Here is a 17,486-nt window from a genome sequence, read left to right on the forward strand (position 1 = left end):
AACCTAAGCTAAACACTTCTAATAACTGCTTTGTGACATAACTAAATATAGGAAGAAACAGGTACCATGGAATTAGTCGAGGGTGCGCGCAAGCTGGTCCGGACACCACTATTATTGAAAAAAATAGCAATAAATAAAAACATCATCAAAATGACCTGACAAATTACATATCTTCAGATTTTTGGAACTTCCACTATCACATATGGAAATGTCTCAGGCATATCTGGCACTGTTTCCTGCCCCATTCCCTCCTTGGTCTAAAAAGTAAAAAAAGAACCATCCTGAAAGCGGATAAGAATATATCATTCGAGAATCAGGAAAAAAATTCAAAGGAGTCATGATGATCTTGGTATTTCATCATTGCTTGCAACATATATGCAAATCAATGATTGATTTTATTCTAATGTCCAATCATATTAAACAAAATATCCTAGAAAATTTAGAAATTATTGGATCAATAAAGTACAGATAATTTATCTAATCTTGCCGTGTTGACTCCTATGAGATACGCAAATAAAGCTGCTAAAACATAAACTTCAAAATGAGAAATGGATTATCATGTCTTTTTTCCGAAAAAAACAAAAAACTTAAATCACATGGTACAAGATTTGGAGAAGGTTAATTTGGTGTGAGGACTAAAGAATGTCACATGCAAGAATTTCAAAAGTTCCATTTTGCAGGGAACTTAGGAAAAAAAAAATACAAAAATCTCATGATTGATCTTAAAGCATACATCTATAATTTTTAAGGGAACCATAAAATTAAAATCTCTCTGCCTCTGCGTAATTGAAAAGGCTAGTCGCTTCAGCTTGATAACACTCAATGAGTAAAACTGAAAAACATATAGTATTATTTTTACTCTGGACAAGCTAATACGGTTACATTTTCTTAATTTTCTGTCATCTACTTAAAAGTGCTTGCTTACACAGCAGAGTTTGACAGGACATTAGATGGAAGCAAATGCTAACTAGCTATGACCTTAAGGACTTTCAGCCACTCAATTTGGAGAATTTTGGAGTATGCTTCCCATAAATAATGAGGGTCCACATGGGAAACTTGCAGACATGAGTTCCACTAGATGATAAGCTAAAATTAACAGGTTAACTCAAGTACCAAAAGAAGCAACTAGAGAGTTGAAAACCCTCCTAAGACACAGCCAAGGACATCAATCACGTGAAGTAGAAACCGACTTATCTATATAGACAAGTTACTCTAATGAACAACCTCATTTCACAGAGAGCATCAAGACAAAGATAAAGCAATTTGTGATAGAAGGAAGAAATTTAACAGACACACCACATACAGAAAAAAAAAAAGTCGGCAGTAAAAGAACTAAAATGAACCAAGCAACTAAATTCAATATACAGTAACTTATTCCATGTCAACTATGTAACCAATACCATTCTGAAAATAGTAAAGAACAAACACTCACCACTTTTTTTTTTCTCCCCTCATTCCACATTAATTGTCTCCTCCCTAACCTTTAACATACTCCACCTCATAGACCCCATCCCCACTTTCCTACACTCCACCCTCACTGTCAGTTTTTGTCTAGATTATTCAAAATATTTTGGACAATATTTCTGCTTACCAAATACTAGAAAATAAGTAAGAAACCCACTTATTTTCTAAGAAAACATTTTCCTTTCTACCAAACACACCTTTAGTGCAGGGTCAAAATCAGAGATCCAGATTTTTCCACACAATTTGAACATCCTCGTCCTTCCAGTATTTAAAGGTGACACTGGTGTAGCTTCCTTGTTAGACTGGACAACTTTTAACTTGGGACTTCTACTTCAAGATTTCGAAAACATTACACACACACACACACAGATGGTGCACATTCAAGCTCTCATATCCTTTTTTTTAATGTTCCCTCCAGCAAATCTTTACTTAATTTATGTGCACTATACTGCAGGATCATGAGCAGGGTTTCACCATGTGGGAAGGCTATGTGGACTGGAGAAACAGAGTAGCCATTAAAGGATGTCATGGCGGAGCTGCTGCGGCCTCCTTTGTATTGGGTCTGTAAACCACATCTCTCTTCATAAATGCTACAGCTGAAAGTCATGAATTAATAACTATAATCTGCCTAAACTTAGTTATTAAAAGTAAAATATAGCTTGTAACAACTATCAATCTGATTGTTTTCAATTGTGGATGTAGTGGTGGAGATTTTGGAGAACTTAGCATACCTGGCAAATGTGAGCAATCTAGTCCTTTATCTATCGAAGTTCATGAATTTTTCTCCATCTGCTTCAGCCAACATAGTCACAAACTTTATGGGAACTTCTTTCCTCCTTGCTCTACTTGGCGGATTCTCATCTGATTTCTTCTCCACCTATTACATCTATATCATTAGTGCAACAATTGAATTTCTGGTAAGATATCTGTCTCTTTGACATTATCTTTTGTTAGATAACATGCATTAACCAGATAACATTAGTTTCACATCTTTGAGCTCAATTTTGCCCCCAGTTTTGTAGAGTCTGCCATATCAAAAGACACAAGTAGATAGAGTAGAACGTCAATCTGGACCTTAATAACAATCACAGGAAATTGGACAAAAGGAATAGAATATCAATTGCAGGTGTGCGTCATTAACCATTACAGCACTATGAGAAAGCAGTCAGCTCCTCTAGGCCGTATATGAGAAAACATAATCCGATGGAATTTCCAAGCAGTCCATAAGATATTGTTATAAGGATCTCGGAGGTATTCTGTGGAAGAAACAACGATGCCACACTACAATAGTTGTCCTGGATATGCTAAGAATATTAGCAAACATACACTAAAAATTAGCAAGCATAAAACTCACTCTATAACTTTATCTACCCCACATCACATATATTTCTATCCACACCATTTATTAACTTATGGGGTCAGCAGTATAATAGAAATAAAAATTAATTATTAAAAGAACAAATGATGTACACCAAATTCCACATGTTTTGAAGTTTTCTATCCAATAAGAGATCAGGAATGCAAAAAAGGGTCCCCGGCGCAATCACCTGATTGATGACCGATGGCACAGAAATCCGTATAGCTCATTTTCAGGTTAATTTTAAATGAAAAAGACATACCAATATTAAAATGTTACTTCAGCTTTCATGGAGAAACAATGGAAAGCTCAGTATATAGCAAATACTGTATCAAAAAAGTAACTGAAGACAGGTATTGACCACAGTCCCTTCATCCGACTTCACCAGGTAAAATTATCAAGTCTTTCATTTAGAACCATTCAAGGCTTTTTTCCTTTCGTGGAAAAAGATGAACTATGTGCATGGACTTACTAGTTTTTCAGGAAACACTTTAAGGATCTCAAAAGGAAGTGCCTAAACTTCTTAACACGATGATGAACACTCTGCTTCTTTAGCACTTGGTTAGCCTGGAAAAAATAAATGTGACACATAGCCTTTGAAATATTATAGCATGAGACATATAGTAAGCAGGATGGTATGTCTCATGAACTGTTACTGATCAAAAATACTGGAACAGGGACTATTGATGCTGACATTGCAAGCATGCATACCTTCCCTGAGGCAGCCCATCTGTGCATCAGTAAACAGAAACGCCCCATGCAAAGATGTAGATGATGGCCACATAGCAATGTTATTTTCTGGCCTCTACCTGGTGGCCTTGGGTGTTGGGGGGATAAAAGGTTCACTTCCTTCACATGGAGCGGAGCAATTCGATGAGAATTCGCCACAAGGAAGGAAGCAAAGATCTACCTTTTTCAATTATTACATCTTCTGCCTTGCTTGTGGAGCATTGATTGCAGTGACATTAGTAGTGTGGGTGGAAGATAATAAAGGCTGGCAGTGGGGCTTTGGCATCTCAACTGTAGCTATATTGAGCTCAATTGCCATTTTCCTCCTCGGATCTGGGACTTACAGGATCAAAGTTCCCACAGGAAGCCCAATTACAACCATTTTTAAGGTATGGTTCTATTATATGTAGGCATCCTGTACATACATACTAAATTAAGGTAGAGTAATTCACATTGAATTGTTTGAACAGGTTCTTGTGGCAGCATTTTCCAACTCTCTCTTCCCTAAGAATTCTATTGGGAATGTGTTAGATGCGAGGGAAGCCCCCCAAAACACAACTGAGATTAGTGAGGAAGAAGGACATGGAGAACGAGACAAAGAAATTCAAACTGAAATGAAGAATCTCAAATTCATTGGTAAAGCAACAGTGGAAAACACAACCTACCCATCACTGCACTGCACAGTTAAACAAGTACAAGACGTGAAAATAGTCATCCAGGTCGTGCCAATATTTATGTCAACCGTTATGCTGAACTGTTGCCTGGCTCAGCTTTCCACATTTTCTGTACAACAAGCAGCCACCATGAACACATATATTGGTGATCTAAAAGTTCCACCAGCTTCTCTTCCAATATTTCCAGTCATATTCACCATGATACTGGCACCGGTATATAGCCATATCATAATCCCCTTTGCCAGGGCAGTGACTAAGAGTGAAATGGGCATTAGTCATCTACAACGGATCGGAACCGGGCTATTCTTATCAGTTGTAGCCATGGCTGTTGCGGCTCTGGTGGAGATGAAGCGGAAGAAAGTCGCCGAACAATCTGGATTAATGAATTCGACTGAACCGCTGCCTATCACATTTCTTTGGGTAGCATTGCAATATCTGTTCCTGGGATCAGCTGATCTCTTCAGCTTAGCTGGACTAATGGAATTCTTCTTCACAGAGGCCCCCTTAAGCATGAGGTCATTGGCAACAGCACTCTCTTGGGCATCACTAGCCATGGGTTATTACCTCAGCTCGGTGATCGTATCAATAGTAAACCATATAACTGGTAGATTTCAGGAAACACCATGGCTCTACGGGAGTAATTTGAATCATTATCACCTTGAAAGGTTTTATTGGCTAATGTGCATATTAAGTGGACTAAATTTCTTACATTATCTTCTATGGGCCACTCGCTACAAATACAGATCAACAAAGCCTGATGATGAGAGAGACCAAAATGATAACACACCATCAGAAGCCTAATTCTAGCTGCTCATATATGTGATGTTTAAATTCTAAAAACAAAGAGGCAAGAGGCAGGGATCTGAGCAGCTAGCATACATTGTTTGCCATCTACCTAAATTATCAATATTTTAAGTTTCTAAAAGCCGGAGCACTTGTTACCATTAGGTGTTTTGGTAGCTTTCTAAATGCCAATTACTTTGTATTACTAATAGAAAATTCTATTACCCTATATTTTCTATTTGCTCCATGACATCTAGCACATATACTTTTCTTCATACACAAGGTAGTTATCAATTTATCATATAATAGCATCTGAACTAGTAAGCTACTGATGTAAAAGTCATTTGATAGAGACTTGTCATTTGTCAATATCATGCATTCAATTAAGCTACTAAGCTAAGAACAAACACTGAGAACTTAAAAAAATTTGGCACGATCAGAGAATTGAGAACTAGAACGAGAGGCTATTTGCATATAATCTAACCAAATTAAATGTTAACAAGTGTAATAGAAAATCTCCATCTTTTCCGTCCTTGTCTACTGCTTGGTTACCTGGCGGTCCTTGCGCTGCACCACTTTCGAGGCCGTGAATAGATGCTGCTGCATATAGAACCCATTCCTCGTGTTCGGAGAATTTTGACGGCGAGAATTACAGAGAAATTGAACATACTGCATGGAATTAGCTATTCGGAACACTAAAATTTGCACTAAATGCTATAATGCATCATTAATTCATCATATTTGAAGTCAAATTCATGAAAGATGCGAACGTTGCGCCATGGTCCATATCCATATGTAATCGTAGGGGATAAATCGGAGATGGACAAAGAGATTTATTATATAAATAGACTTTTGTTTGGATCAGTAACAACCAGGGGATGTAGCTCAGATGGTAGAGCGCTCGCTTAGCATGCGAGAGGTACGGGGATCGATACCCCGCATCTCCAACCATTTTTCCCCTTTTCCCTCTTTTCTTCACTGACTTGTGCGTTAACAACTCCTTTTCACTTGTTTGTTTTTGTGAATTGTGCCTTGACTTTGCATGTACTTCTGTTTTTTTTTCTTCAGTAGCATGCATAATATGATCATAGATAAAGTCTAGTACATAGTTTAGTCGTTCTCGGATACAAAATCCAACGAGATCAGCACATAAACATGAAGAAATAAATGCAGGGGCAATAACATCTACTCTTTTTGTCTTGGTTAGAAATGGAAATTATACATGTAGATTATGTATATGTACAAGAAGAAGTACCACACTATCACTAACAGTATCTGTAGCCATAGGTTCATTACAAAACAAATACTAACAGAGGTATCAAACCTGCAAAGAGTTGATTAGAGTTGCTCTTAACTGTCCGATTAAAAGAAATTCCTATTTTTATCTGCTTCCAAAGTTGATGAGACAAACATAAGACAAATTGTCCAAAAACATGTTGTACTGCATCCTATTGATCCTAGACCATCCTTGGCTAACAAGTCTATCACTTGATGTTGCTCACTATAATTATGTTTTTCCGTCATTTTTGTAGTAGTTCTAAAGTCACTAAAAAAAATTGAATAAGCTACAATTATCATTTTGAAGCATATTAATGACCTTTATTGATTCAACCGGTAGCTTTTTCATGTGTAAACTTTTTTATATTTTGAATACCTTTATGAAAATTCTAGGTCTGTCATTGACAATAAACGTACTGAAATAACTTTTCCGAATCTATTTTTCCCATTGTTGCAATCTACATGTTGACATTTTGTATGTAGCTTGTGCTTGGTTTTCCACTTCTCCTCATAAAATGAATTCGTGAGCATAACATTAGGAATTGTTGAGTGTAGCAACTAAAAAACACAAAAACAATAATAATTACACTTTAGATCCAAAATAAATTGAGATTGACCATATAAATCTCGCTGTGACAACTACAAAGCTATCCCCTTTATTTGATATATTTCAGGTGAGGTTGGATAAAACCGATGGTCAATCAGCCTCCTGCAACCCATCCAAAACCACTGACCCGACAAACAACCCGACTGCAGTCAACCCGAATGCTCCAGCCAAAACGGCCTGGGCCGCCACAAGACCCACAGAATCATCGGGTATCAACACAATTGTTAAAATAGCAGCCACTAGAATGGGAAGAGCTGCCGATGCCAAAGCAGCAGGCGAGAAACTAGCCGACTTCTCTAGCAAACTGAGCAGCCTAAGTTCTTCTGCCTTTGAAAATAGCCCTAATTTTTCTATGGATGAGAGTGTAAATCCTAGTTCTTCAGCCTTTGATAGAAGGCCAGCTTTCTCCACCGTGCTCAAAACTTTTCGTTTCTCCAATTTTTTGAACACATCCACTTCCACTTGTTCGCTTCCCTCGTAGAATAGTCCTGCTCCGAACCATTGTTTTTTCCAATTGTCATCAAACTTGTTCACCTGCATTAGTGATTCTTATTAATAGTTAGTAGTATTATGGTATTCTGTAACTCAGCTTATAACAATAACATAGGCAATGTAGTCTCGCATGGTCTGGACAGGGTAAGATGTGACCTTACCCCTAATTAACTTTGAGAGGGTAGACAAATTGTTTCCGAAAATCCCTTCAAATGTAACTCAACTTATGTGAGTGTGAAATACGGACCCAACTCCGTTAAAAAGAGAATTTATGTTGCTAGGGATAGACACTTTTTTTTGTTTTTTCAATGAGTGAAGATGGAATTTAACTAAGCTCTTCCATTAATCACCACACCAAGAAGGTGTATAATTATACACATAGGTGGATTCAGGATTTAGTGTCTCGTTTGTCAAGTATGGGCAATGGGAAATTTAAAAAGTTTGATAGAGCAGTTAGAGTTTGAAGAGAGAGAAAAAAGAAAAAGAAAAAGAAAAAGAAAGAGAAAAAGTATGAGGATAAAACTCTTGTTTATGTTTAGTTAAATAATTTTTTTTTAAAAAAGAGTGTACAGCAAATACAGATTATCCCTTCAACTGAGGGAGTCTATCAAGAGCCTGTTTGGATTGGCTTTAAGTTGGTCAAAACCAATTTAAAGTCCCTTTTTAGTTTTTGGACGTGTTTGTCTAATGTTGACTTTAAGTCATAAAGTTCTTAAAGTCAGTCAAAAATGAAAAGTTAGGATTCCTAACTTTTTTTTCCAAAGTGCTTAAAGTCATTTTCTTTGACCATGGAAATTACTTTTATATCCCTTATATTTTAACTAAATTCTCAAACTACTTTTTTTTATTCTTTTAACCCTAAAATTCAAATCATAAGCACTTTTATCCAAACACTCAACTGCTTATTTATAAAAATAACTTTCAGCACTTCATACATAAAAGTTATTTTTTTAAGTCTATCCAAACAGGCTCTAAGTACTCAAAATAATTGACATCATTACCAAAATTCAAAAGTCAAATTTAGAGCAAAAGTTTAATTTCAACACAGATTTAAGTTTAAAGCTAAAGATAGTTCTGCCTCTGTCTTCTACTACTCTATCGATTTGCAGTTGCCAAAGAGAAATATTCAACTCAAAAAATTAAAAATAACAAATCATACCAAGAATAAAGCTAAATCTTAGCATAAGATGTTTACACCAAATCAATATAATTTTTTAAAAATAGTATTAATTAATCATAATTAGGTGATAAAAGAACATTCAGAATCATCGATTTGGTGTAAATAGAAATTGTGAAATAGATTGATGTACAATAATATTGATTGCAAGGAAAGAGTTTGATACCTTCTTTTTAGGAGCCATGGCAAATATTCTCGGGGCGGAATTGGAGGGAAATAAGCGGCGGCGAAATCGTGGCTTGGAACTAAATCCATGCTCCAAGTTTGTCAGGTAAGCAGCAGTTGTTGTAGCCGCCATTGATTACAAGAGTTTCACCTTCTCTCAATAACTTCACATAATGTTTTCACAACTCTTTCTTCTCCGCATAAATCTATGGCTCCAAATTATTCCACCAATCAAAATCCAGCTTATCCTATCTGGACCGGGAAACTTCATATGACGTGGCCTTGCAAAATATTTAATTTCCAAATATACCCTCAATTTTGCTCATATTTTCCTCGTGTTATGCTATGTAGTCACGTGACATAATACATAAATTTGTCATTTAATTTGATCCCAACTTGACATTAAACATCTATAAAATTGAATAATTAATCACACATGTCCTCTGTGATACTCAAGCTGATTTGTATTATGTCACGTATGATGCATGCGTCTAATTATTTAATTTTATATAAATTATAGTATCTATTTGCACACAATCAAAATTGAAGGACACAGAGGTCAAATTAAAGGTTCTTTTTACATTAGTTCAATTAACTCATGGACTTGGATTTTCAGTTTTTTCCTAGTTTGTGTCACGTTTGAATTAAACTACATTAAACTTGTTTTAGTAGGATAAGGACACTTAGTAATCAATAAGTTCTACAATTGCACTATAAGTGCTCCTTAATTTTCCCATTTTCTCTAAGATCATGATGAAGATGTCAATCTCAATCTTTGTTGCTCTGCTTCTGCCTTCCCTGATTTTTCATCACCTGATTCTTCAGTGTTCATCACCTGATTCTTCAGTGTTTAGTGTTGTTGATTATGGTGCACTTGGCGATGGCTCGACTGATGCAACAAATGTAATTTATAAACAATCCATGAATAGATAATGAATTACATAATGTTAGATATTAGGTGGTATTAATATACTATATAAGCAGCTTGTTTTATCTTTTTCTTTTGTTTCTTTGTAGGCTTTCATCAAAACCTGGGAAGCAACATGTAATTCATCGTCTTCTTCTCCGACAATGTACGTTCCTACTGGCAATACGTTCTTGCTTCATCCTATAAAATTGGAGGGCCCTTGCATATCATCAGGCATCACTATTGAGGTACTTCATTAACTGCCAGTAGTTATTCATCACATTGTATTATCCTATTGCGATATGAAGTCATGATTTCAATTCCGCTTTTGGACATGTGTTTTAGTATCATGATTTCAAAAAAAAAAAAATATAAAATTTCATATATAGGGTTATATTTTTTTTTTAAAGAAAAGACTCATGCTCGGCATAAATAGGTTATTTGTATCATGTGAGAAGATTATATTAAATGTAGTAGTTAGTTATTACTATTATTGATTAGTCAATCTTTATAAGCGCCTTAAAATATTTTAATATCTTGTTTAAGAACTATGGTTTGCTCATTTGGTAAAATTATGCATAATAATTCGAAAAAAATGATAGTTTACATAACTTGTGGGATTGTCATATTTATGAGACAAAATACAACTTAAGAAATTCAAATTACACGTCGAAAAAAAACTTCAACTTCTTATCAATTTGATTTTAAATCATGATTTCATATTGTAATTTGTATAATCAAATCAGTGTTTGGACATGTGATTTAAAATCATGATTTCGTATCCCATATTCTCTAACAAGCATGATTTGAGATTTCAAATCATGATTTCAATTTTTTTAATGTAAATATTTGATCCATAAGTTTATATCTTAAAAAAAGAAGAAAAGATTCATCATTTTAGATTTTGCAAAAAAAGTAAAAAATTGCTTGACGTGAAGAGATGTGAAAGGATTATATTTAAGAATACCTAGTTGCTACTATTGTTGAATAGTGAATTTTATAAAATTGTGTGTATTTAGAAGTTTGTAATCGTAAATATTTATTTATAAAAGAAACATAGAGATATGTGTTTTATCAGTGCGGTGTCTCATGATATTTCGATATTTTGTTTATGAACTATGATTTATTCATTTGGTAAGATTGTATTGGAATTGAGAAAATTTTGATAGCTTTCATAACTTCTGGAATTTTCATGTTTATGAGAAAAAAATACAAAATTGCATGTCCAAACAAATCTGATTTCAAATCATGATTCTAGGGGGATAGAATTAAAAGAGACTTTTGAGTTATCTATTTGAGGGTTTAGGACACAAGTTTTAAAAATTGGGTAAAAGGGACTCTAGTATAATTAGGTATTAATGGGTTATGCTAATTTTAAAAAATATATTTTTATACACCCCAAAGTTTTGCTTTTACAAACAGGCCAACATATACGAGGGTTGTTTAGCCAAAAGGGCAATAAACAATTTCCAGAAAATCTGCTCGAGCAGCAGCAGCAGCCTTTCCACATTCATCTTCGTTTTCTTCCATATCTTTTTTTTCAATCTCAACACATTTCAGTCCTCCAAACGTCGATGTTTAAACATTTGTCTAAACAACTAACAAATGTTTTCATATCTCGATCTCCAAAATAATTAGCAAATATTTTTATATTTCTCCAAACAACTAGCTGATATTTAAAATATTCTCATTGTTTTAACTAAAGAATCATAAAAAATACTTAAACAACTTAGGGTTGTTTAAATATCTTTTGGTTGTTTGAACTAATCAACTTTTGATTGTTTAAACAATTTTGGTTGCTTGAACTAAACAACTTAGGGTTGTTTAAACATCTCTTGGTTGCTTGAATAACACCTGTCTATATAAACAACATATCCTCTCTTCTCTTCTCTTTTCATCAATTATTTTTTATAATTTTCACAATCAAATCGGAGTGAAAGAATTGGGGAAAAGAAAAGAGAAGAGAAGAGAGGAGAGGAGAACACAGAAAATCGAATAAAGGAGAAAGAATTGGGGAAAAGAAAAGAGAAGAGGAGAGGAGAATAGAGAAAGAGAAGAAATGCATTTAGAAAATGGAGAAAATAGATGGAATTTTGGATTTTGTTAAAAGTTTTTTATCTTTTAATTTTTTACCCTAAGTTTACAAATATTTTAAATCAACCCCATCTCTTCATAATTAATCCTAATTAAATGTTTATAACAAAAAAAATTAAAAAAAATAGAAATTCCCTATCCTTCATTCCACTCTCAAATAACCATTTTAGCTCATTTTCCATGATTCTAGATCATCGACCCTAAGTACCTCCTACCTTAATTTACTGATTTTGAAGATAAATGGAAATATAGTTGCACCAAGAAAACCTTCGAGATGGAGGTGTTTGGACAATCGTTGTGATAAGTGGATCCATCTTAAACATGTTAACGGCCTTACAGTACGTGGGAATGGAACAATTAATGGTCGCGGACACAAATGGTGGAATGTTAATGTAAGTCAATTTAGTAAATTTTTGCTTTTTATATTAGGTTTATACAATAAAATCTTTTAAAAGTATTTGTGTTCTCGATTTCTAACATTTTTATTACCTCTATTTCCAGGACCGCCTGAGACCAACTGTAAGTTTTGGATGCTCTGGAAACCTTTCATAGACATTTTTTTGTTGTTGTTTGTAAAAATGACTTATAAAAGCATGTATTTGGCATTTAATTATAACAGGATTCTTTTGTAGGCTTTCAAAATTTCACATTCCAAAAACATTAGTCTAACGGGACTGAACTTGAAGGACAGTCCTCGCGTGCACGTTCATTTTGAGAAATCGAAATCTGCCACAGTGACAAACATAACCATAGATGCCCCAGGAGAAAGTCCTAATACTGACGGTATTCATGTTTCAGGCAGCAGAGATGTTTTTATTGATCATTGTCGAATTGGAACTGGTAATTTTGGACATTTATATATTCATTCGTAGTAATGCTGATTTTTGTGAAGATCGTGCTAAATTTTCTTGAAAATGCAGGGGATGATTGTATCTCAATTGTTGATGGATGTTCCCATCTGAACATCAGCAACATAATATGCGGACCAGGGCATGGTATAAGGTTAGTTTTATCTCCTCTTGAATTTAATTTCTGTGTTTGAAGATGCAATAGTAATTGAACATAAACCGGATTTGAATGCAGTATTGGAAGTCTAGGCAAGCATGGATGTAATGACAACGTTGAACACATTGTTGTCAGTGATGTCTTGTTCATCAATTCTACAAATGGTGCTCGGATAAAGACGTGGCAGGTAAGTGTTACTCTATTAATTGAAAGAAGTTAATCATGCATGTGTAAATTGAGCTAAAAAGATCGAGCAGTTTATATTATTTTATAATTTTTTGTTTTTATTTGATCAGGGAGGCAAAGGACATGCTAGGAACATAATTTTCCAGAGAATATGGACGCAAAATTCCTATAACCCTATTATTGTCGATCAATTCTACTGTGATAATGAACAATGTACAGAACATGTAGGTAACTTTTATTTACAATGTTCTTCTTCTGGTGATGAAATTGACTTCTTACGCATTTACTTTAATGGTTGTTGCAGGATTCAGCAGTAGAGGTTAGTAATATTACTTTTAGACATATACATGGAACCTCCCAAGGGGAATTTGCCGTGAAGCTGGATTGCAGCGCGTCAGTTCCCTGTACGGATATAGTATTGGAGGATATAGACATCCGCTCAGGTTACAAAGATCAGGCTAGAGCATATACTAGTAATGTACAAGGAATCGTTATGGGTAGAAACATTCCTCAAACTCACCTTTGAGAATCAAGGGCATAAATTGGCGGACGATTAACTTCAAGTTTTCCACTACAATTGATTTACGAGTAAATTCATCATGTAGCGTTTGTTCATGAATCGCGGTTCCTAATATTAACTGTAGTGCTACTAATTAAATTTTGAATGATTCACATTTCCCAATGGACTAATTGCTACTTAGTGTGGAAAGTTTTTGATAGAAAATACAAAGTAGGATAAGTTAGTAATAACTGTTTCCATAATCTGATTGTAATTGTTTGAATTATCTACCTTGAACCTTTTCGATCCGGATGGATAATTCAAGACTTCCTCAATCCGATGAGAATGAGGCAGGTCCCAATGATGATTCTCAAAGAGTCAAACAAGTCTTTGATTTGATTAGCATTTGATTGATTTGACAATTGATTGTAGTCTTTATCACGTGTATGGTCAAATAGTCTTTACTTTTAGTGTATTTCATGAATACACCAGCTTCCTTATGGTAAATGGATGTTCTTGATTTGGGAATTCCTTAAATTGTCCAATAGCCAAAATTGTAAACAGATTCAGGGTACGGGGTGTATGTTGGACATACACATCAGCTCACACTTGTTATTTGTTCCTTGATAAAAAATTGGCAATTTAAACAGCTAGGTTGATACCAATCACGACATCGGTAGGCTTGAACTTTGTCCATAGCCTTTTGTAGGCCATTATATCAAGCCAAAATCTTGTCTGATTTAGTTGTCCAAGAGAGGTATATAATCTAAGGGAAAAGGTCATATTTGCCCTTATGTTATTGAAAAAGGTTAGCAATAATCTTTTGTTATACTAACGGTTACGTATTTGCCTTTTATGTTACTATATTTTTGGTCTGCTCTTTGATGTTATAAAAGTAGCTCAAATTTGCCTGTTCGTCGCACTATAAAATGGCCAAAGATCACCTTATTAAACATATTCATGATTCATACCAGATAATTGATAATATATTAATCTCCACTCGTATTAGTCATAATTAATTTGACATAAAGCACCAGGGTGGATCCGTTGACCATTTTTTATATTTTCTTGTCTGACAAAACTAATATGCACTTGGCATTTACTTGTACATAGTTTCTTTCGATTTTGTCCATGACTTTGTTATTTGATTGCGATGCCATTTGAAAGAAATTTACCAACATGGGTTGTGGTGCAGTGATGGATTGTTTCACTCTTAATTAGAGATTTCGATTCGAGTTTTGAGTATGGAGAAAATCTTGTTGGGAGCATTACCCTAGAATGAACCCTGCAGTACACCATCCGAATTTAATCCAGGCTCCAATGCGAACTCCGGCCATCGGGTGGGAAATCAAAATAAAATTGGAAGAAATTTAACATTGTTGTCATCACATCCTAAGCTTGTGGTCTCCAATTGGCAGATACCATTGAATAAATCAAACATATTCCAATCCAATATTTACTTTATCCTACATTGAAATTATACAACTAAATATCCTAATCATAATGGTGTCAACTGTTGTATAATTGTTGAGTTGGTTACATAAAATACTAAACATCAGTTGGTTTTATGTTTAGGAAAGGTCGTTGGATTCACCTAGCACTGATATTATTATTGATATCAAGTTCGGTTTCAAAGTTTAAATTCTTTAGTTTCAATCTTTAAGGTTTTCAATTATCATTTAATGAATCGTATTTTTAAATATGACTTCAGATTTAATATTTGTTACAAGTTTAGTGATTTTTTACACATAGCATTTATTGGGTTTAATTGATAGGTTAAATGGGAAATGGAGGGAAAAAAAGTGGAGGAAAAAATGAGTTGTTCCCTCCTGCTTTATAAATTAGCATTTATCCCACATAGGTGGTGGAAAAAAAAAATCTCCTACTTAAAAATAGAAGCACTCCTTCCCCTCGGGCCGTCGTCGTCGCTCGGCTCGAATTCGGATTCGGTCAAATGATTTGATTGATAATCTTTTTGGACCAAATTTCCTTTAATTTTTTAAATTAATTATTATTATTTAATTAATTAATTAATTAAAAAAACTTGACCCGTGACCCGACCCGTTTCTTTCTTTTCCGAATTAATTTAAAACATTTCCTACCTTCTTTTATTCCAACGAATTTTTTCTGAAAGATTGCAATTGCGTGAAAATTATGGTGACGTTCACGAAGAACTTCGTACTTGTAATATAATTGTCAAAACAATTAATATCTAGATTCTGTTTACACATAAATTTCATTTTCATTTTATGGGGAAAAAAAACTTTAAAAGATGTGGTACCATACACGAAACATCGTGGAAACAGTTGAAGTCTTCGTGTTCATCTAATGTCAATGCCATTTTATGTATCAATCAGTTGCCCATTAATATGTAGACCAATAGAATAATAGTTTTGATGACCACTTTATTATTTTGCATAATTGTAGAAGAAGAAAAACAAAGTCTTTATCAGCGAAATCTTTATTTTCTAATAATATAATAGACACTATCACCCATAAGGGCGAGTGAATGGTCTAATAGATGATGATAGCATTTCATAAAGGAAGTCAATGACCGATTTTCTCTATTAATGTCTTTTTTAATTGAGTTCCTCGTGTAAAATGCCTAATGATTTGCATTTTGTGTGTATTTTACGAGTTATTATATATATGAGAAAATTTGTTTAATGTGCATTTTAAAGATAATAATTTTAAATTTTTTGGGGATTTCAAAAACAAACAAAATAATAATAGACACTTTTTTTGCTATTTAAAAATTGCGAAAACAAATGAACAAAATTATCCCATTTTTAATATTTAAGGAAAAAAAATTGATCATTTTAACCTATTTTAGAGCAATTATATTAGTAGGGGTGTTCACGGTTTGGATAAAAATGAATTCAAACTGAAAAACCAAACTAAATCGATTATATTTGAGTTTTGTAAAAAAAAACGAAGAAATAACTGAATTGAACCGACATATTATATACATATATTTTATAATTATACATACATAATATATTATTTTTCATGAACAATTTTAAATATCTTATATATGTTTTCATCAAAATTTCATTATAATTTATTTATGAGAGTAAAAACATTCAAGAAAAAGAACATTTATCTTATTGGTTTTATGTAAGTGTCTATGATAGTTCTTGATGGAACTAGGAATGTTATTGTCTGTCTCTCCTTTGTCTAGGTTAAAGTAGTGAATTTTGAAGCTTTATTCATAGGAAATTCATTGCCGAGATGAGAATGTTGAGATGGATGTATGGGCATACCAGGATCGACAGGATTAGAAATGAGGCTATTCGGGACAAGGTGGGAGTGACCTCGGTGGAAGACAAGATGAGGGAAGTGCGACTGAGATGGTTTGGGCATGTGAAGAGGAAAGACACAGATGCCCCAGTGCGGAGGTGTGAGAGGTTGGCCATGGATGGTTTCAAAAGAGGTAGGGGTAGACCGAAAAAGTATTGGGGAGAGGTGATTAGACAGGACATGGCGCAGTTACAGCTAACCGAGGACATGACCTTAGATAGGAGGGTGTGGAGGGCTCATATTAGGGTAGAAGACTAATACAAAGTCTTGTTATTCTACCTTATTAGTAGGCGCATTAGCGCACTATAAATTTTTCGTGCTATGATTTCTGTTATTAGTTATTACTCTACGTACTTTCAGTATTCCTTTCTATCTGTGTCACTTACGTTATTTGCTTTTCGCATATTGCTTTGTATTTTCTGTCGTATCTGACTTCTTTTTATGCTTTTATTGGGCCGATGATCTCTCGGAAACAGCCATCCTACCTTGGTAGGAGTCAGGTCTGCGTACACTTTACCCTTCCCAGACCCACGTTGTGGGATTCCACTGGGTTGTTGTTGTTGTTGTTGTATTCACAGAAAATTCAGTGATCAAAAAGTTCTATAATTTCAACTGTTTTAACTATTTCTCTTTTGAATTAAATATTGTCAAATGAATCGTTTCTTTATTTTTGTGTTTTGTTAATAACCGAATTATCGAACCAAATCGAACAGAAAACAATAACAACCAAAGCGATAAATATATATTATATTTAATTTGATTTTAATAA

General features: G+C 34.2%; 3 protein-coding genes, 1 long non-coding RNA gene and 1 other non-coding gene across 6 annotated transcripts; 3 read left to right on the plus strand and 2 right to left on the minus strand.

Annotated features, from left to right (window-relative positions):
* Positions 1 to 1,311: 1,311 nt before the first annotated feature.
* Positions 1,312 to 5,644, minus strand: LOC129895210 (uncharacterized). 2 transcript variants are annotated; one of them, XR_008767727.1, is made up of 3 exons: positions 5,560 to 5,621; positions 2,196 to 2,759; positions 1,312 to 2,060 (listed from the first exon to the last, which is right to left on the minus strand). It is a non-coding gene; the product is annotated as an uncharacterized LOC129895210 (long non-coding RNA). The 2 variants fall into 2 exon arrangements; XR_008767726.1 differs by having other exon boundaries at positions 1,315 to 2,060; positions 2,196 to 2,341; positions 5,560 to 5,644.
* LOC129895209 (protein NRT1/ PTR FAMILY 4.6-like) lies at positions 1,768 to 5,566 on the plus strand. The gene is made up of 5 exons (XM_055970891.1): positions 1,768 to 1,836; positions 1,919 to 2,024; positions 2,167 to 2,381; positions 3,499 to 3,939; positions 4,021 to 5,566. Exons 1-5 carry the CDS (start codon positions 1,834 to 1,836, stop codon positions 5,023 to 5,025), a joined length of 1,770 nt encoding a protein of 589 aa, XP_055826866.1. The 5' UTR covers positions 1,768 to 1,833; the 3' UTR covers positions 5,026 to 5,566.
* A 237-nt stretch (positions 5,645 to 5,881) lies between the features above and the next one.
* On the plus strand, positions 5,882 to 5,954 carry TRNAA-AGC (transfer RNA alanine (anticodon AGC)). The gene has a single exon. It is a non-coding gene; the product is annotated as a tRNA-Ala (tRNA).
* Positions 5,955 to 6,765: 811 nt separating this feature from the next.
* LOC129896398 (uncharacterized) lies at positions 6,766 to 8,938 on the minus strand. The gene is made up of 2 exons (XM_055972286.1): positions 8,728 to 8,938; positions 6,766 to 7,426 (listed from the first exon to the last, which is right to left on the minus strand). Exons 1-2 carry the CDS (start codon positions 8,857 to 8,859, stop codon positions 6,983 to 6,985), a joined length of 576 nt encoding a protein of 191 aa, XP_055828261.1. The 5' UTR covers positions 8,860 to 8,938; the 3' UTR covers positions 6,766 to 6,982.
* A 538-nt stretch (positions 8,939 to 9,476) lies between these two features.
* On the plus strand, positions 9,477 to 13,822 carry LOC129896082 (probable polygalacturonase At3g15720). The gene is made up of 9 exons (XM_055971899.1): positions 9,477 to 9,629; positions 9,744 to 9,881; positions 11,964 to 12,119; positions 12,229 to 12,246; positions 12,360 to 12,567; positions 12,648 to 12,729; positions 12,811 to 12,919; positions 13,029 to 13,142; positions 13,223 to 13,822. Exons 1-9 carry the CDS (start codon positions 9,477 to 9,479, stop codon positions 13,442 to 13,444), a joined length of 1,200 nt encoding a protein of 399 aa, XP_055827874.1. The 3' UTR covers positions 13,445 to 13,822.
* Positions 13,823 to 17,486: the final 3,664 nt, after the last annotated feature.

This window comes from Solanum dulcamara, chromosome 7 (assembly GCF_947179165.1).
Source record: "Solanum dulcamara chromosome 7, daSolDulc1.2, whole genome shotgun sequence".
NCBI lineage: Eukaryota > Viridiplantae > Streptophyta > Magnoliopsida > Solanales > Solanaceae > Solanum > Solanum dulcamara.

Bases quoted from the DNA above. Each gene is read 5' to 3' on its own strand.
- LOC129895209 (XM_055970891.1), top strand. The intron at 2,382-3,498 runs GTAAGATATCTG...ATACTGGAACAG, and splicing joins GTGCAACAATTGAATTTCTG to GGACTATTGATGCTGACATT. The intron at 3,940-4,020 runs GTATGGTTCTAT...TTGTTTGAACAG, and splicing joins CAATTACAACCATTTTTAAG to GTTCTTGTGGCAGCATTTTC.
- LOC129896398 (XM_055972286.1), bottom strand. From the start codon at position 8,859: ATGGCGGCTACAACAACTGCTGCTTACCTGACAAACTTGGAGCATGGA. The intron at 7,427-8,727 runs GTATCAAACTCT...TCACTAATGCAG, and splicing joins CCATGGCTCCTAAAAAGAAG to GTGAACAAGTTTGATGACAA.
- LOC129896082 (XM_055971899.1), top strand. From the start codon at position 9,477: ATGATGAAGATGTCAATCTCAATCTTTGTTGCTCTGCTTCTGCCTTCC. The intron at 9,630-9,743 runs GTAATTTATAAA...GTTTCTTTGTAG, and splicing joins GCTCGACTGATGCAACAAAT to GCTTTCATCAAAACCTGGGA. The intron at 12,920-13,028 runs GTAAGTGTTACT...TTATTTGATCAG, and splicing joins CTCGGATAAAGACGTGGCAG to GGAGGCAAAGGACATGCTAG.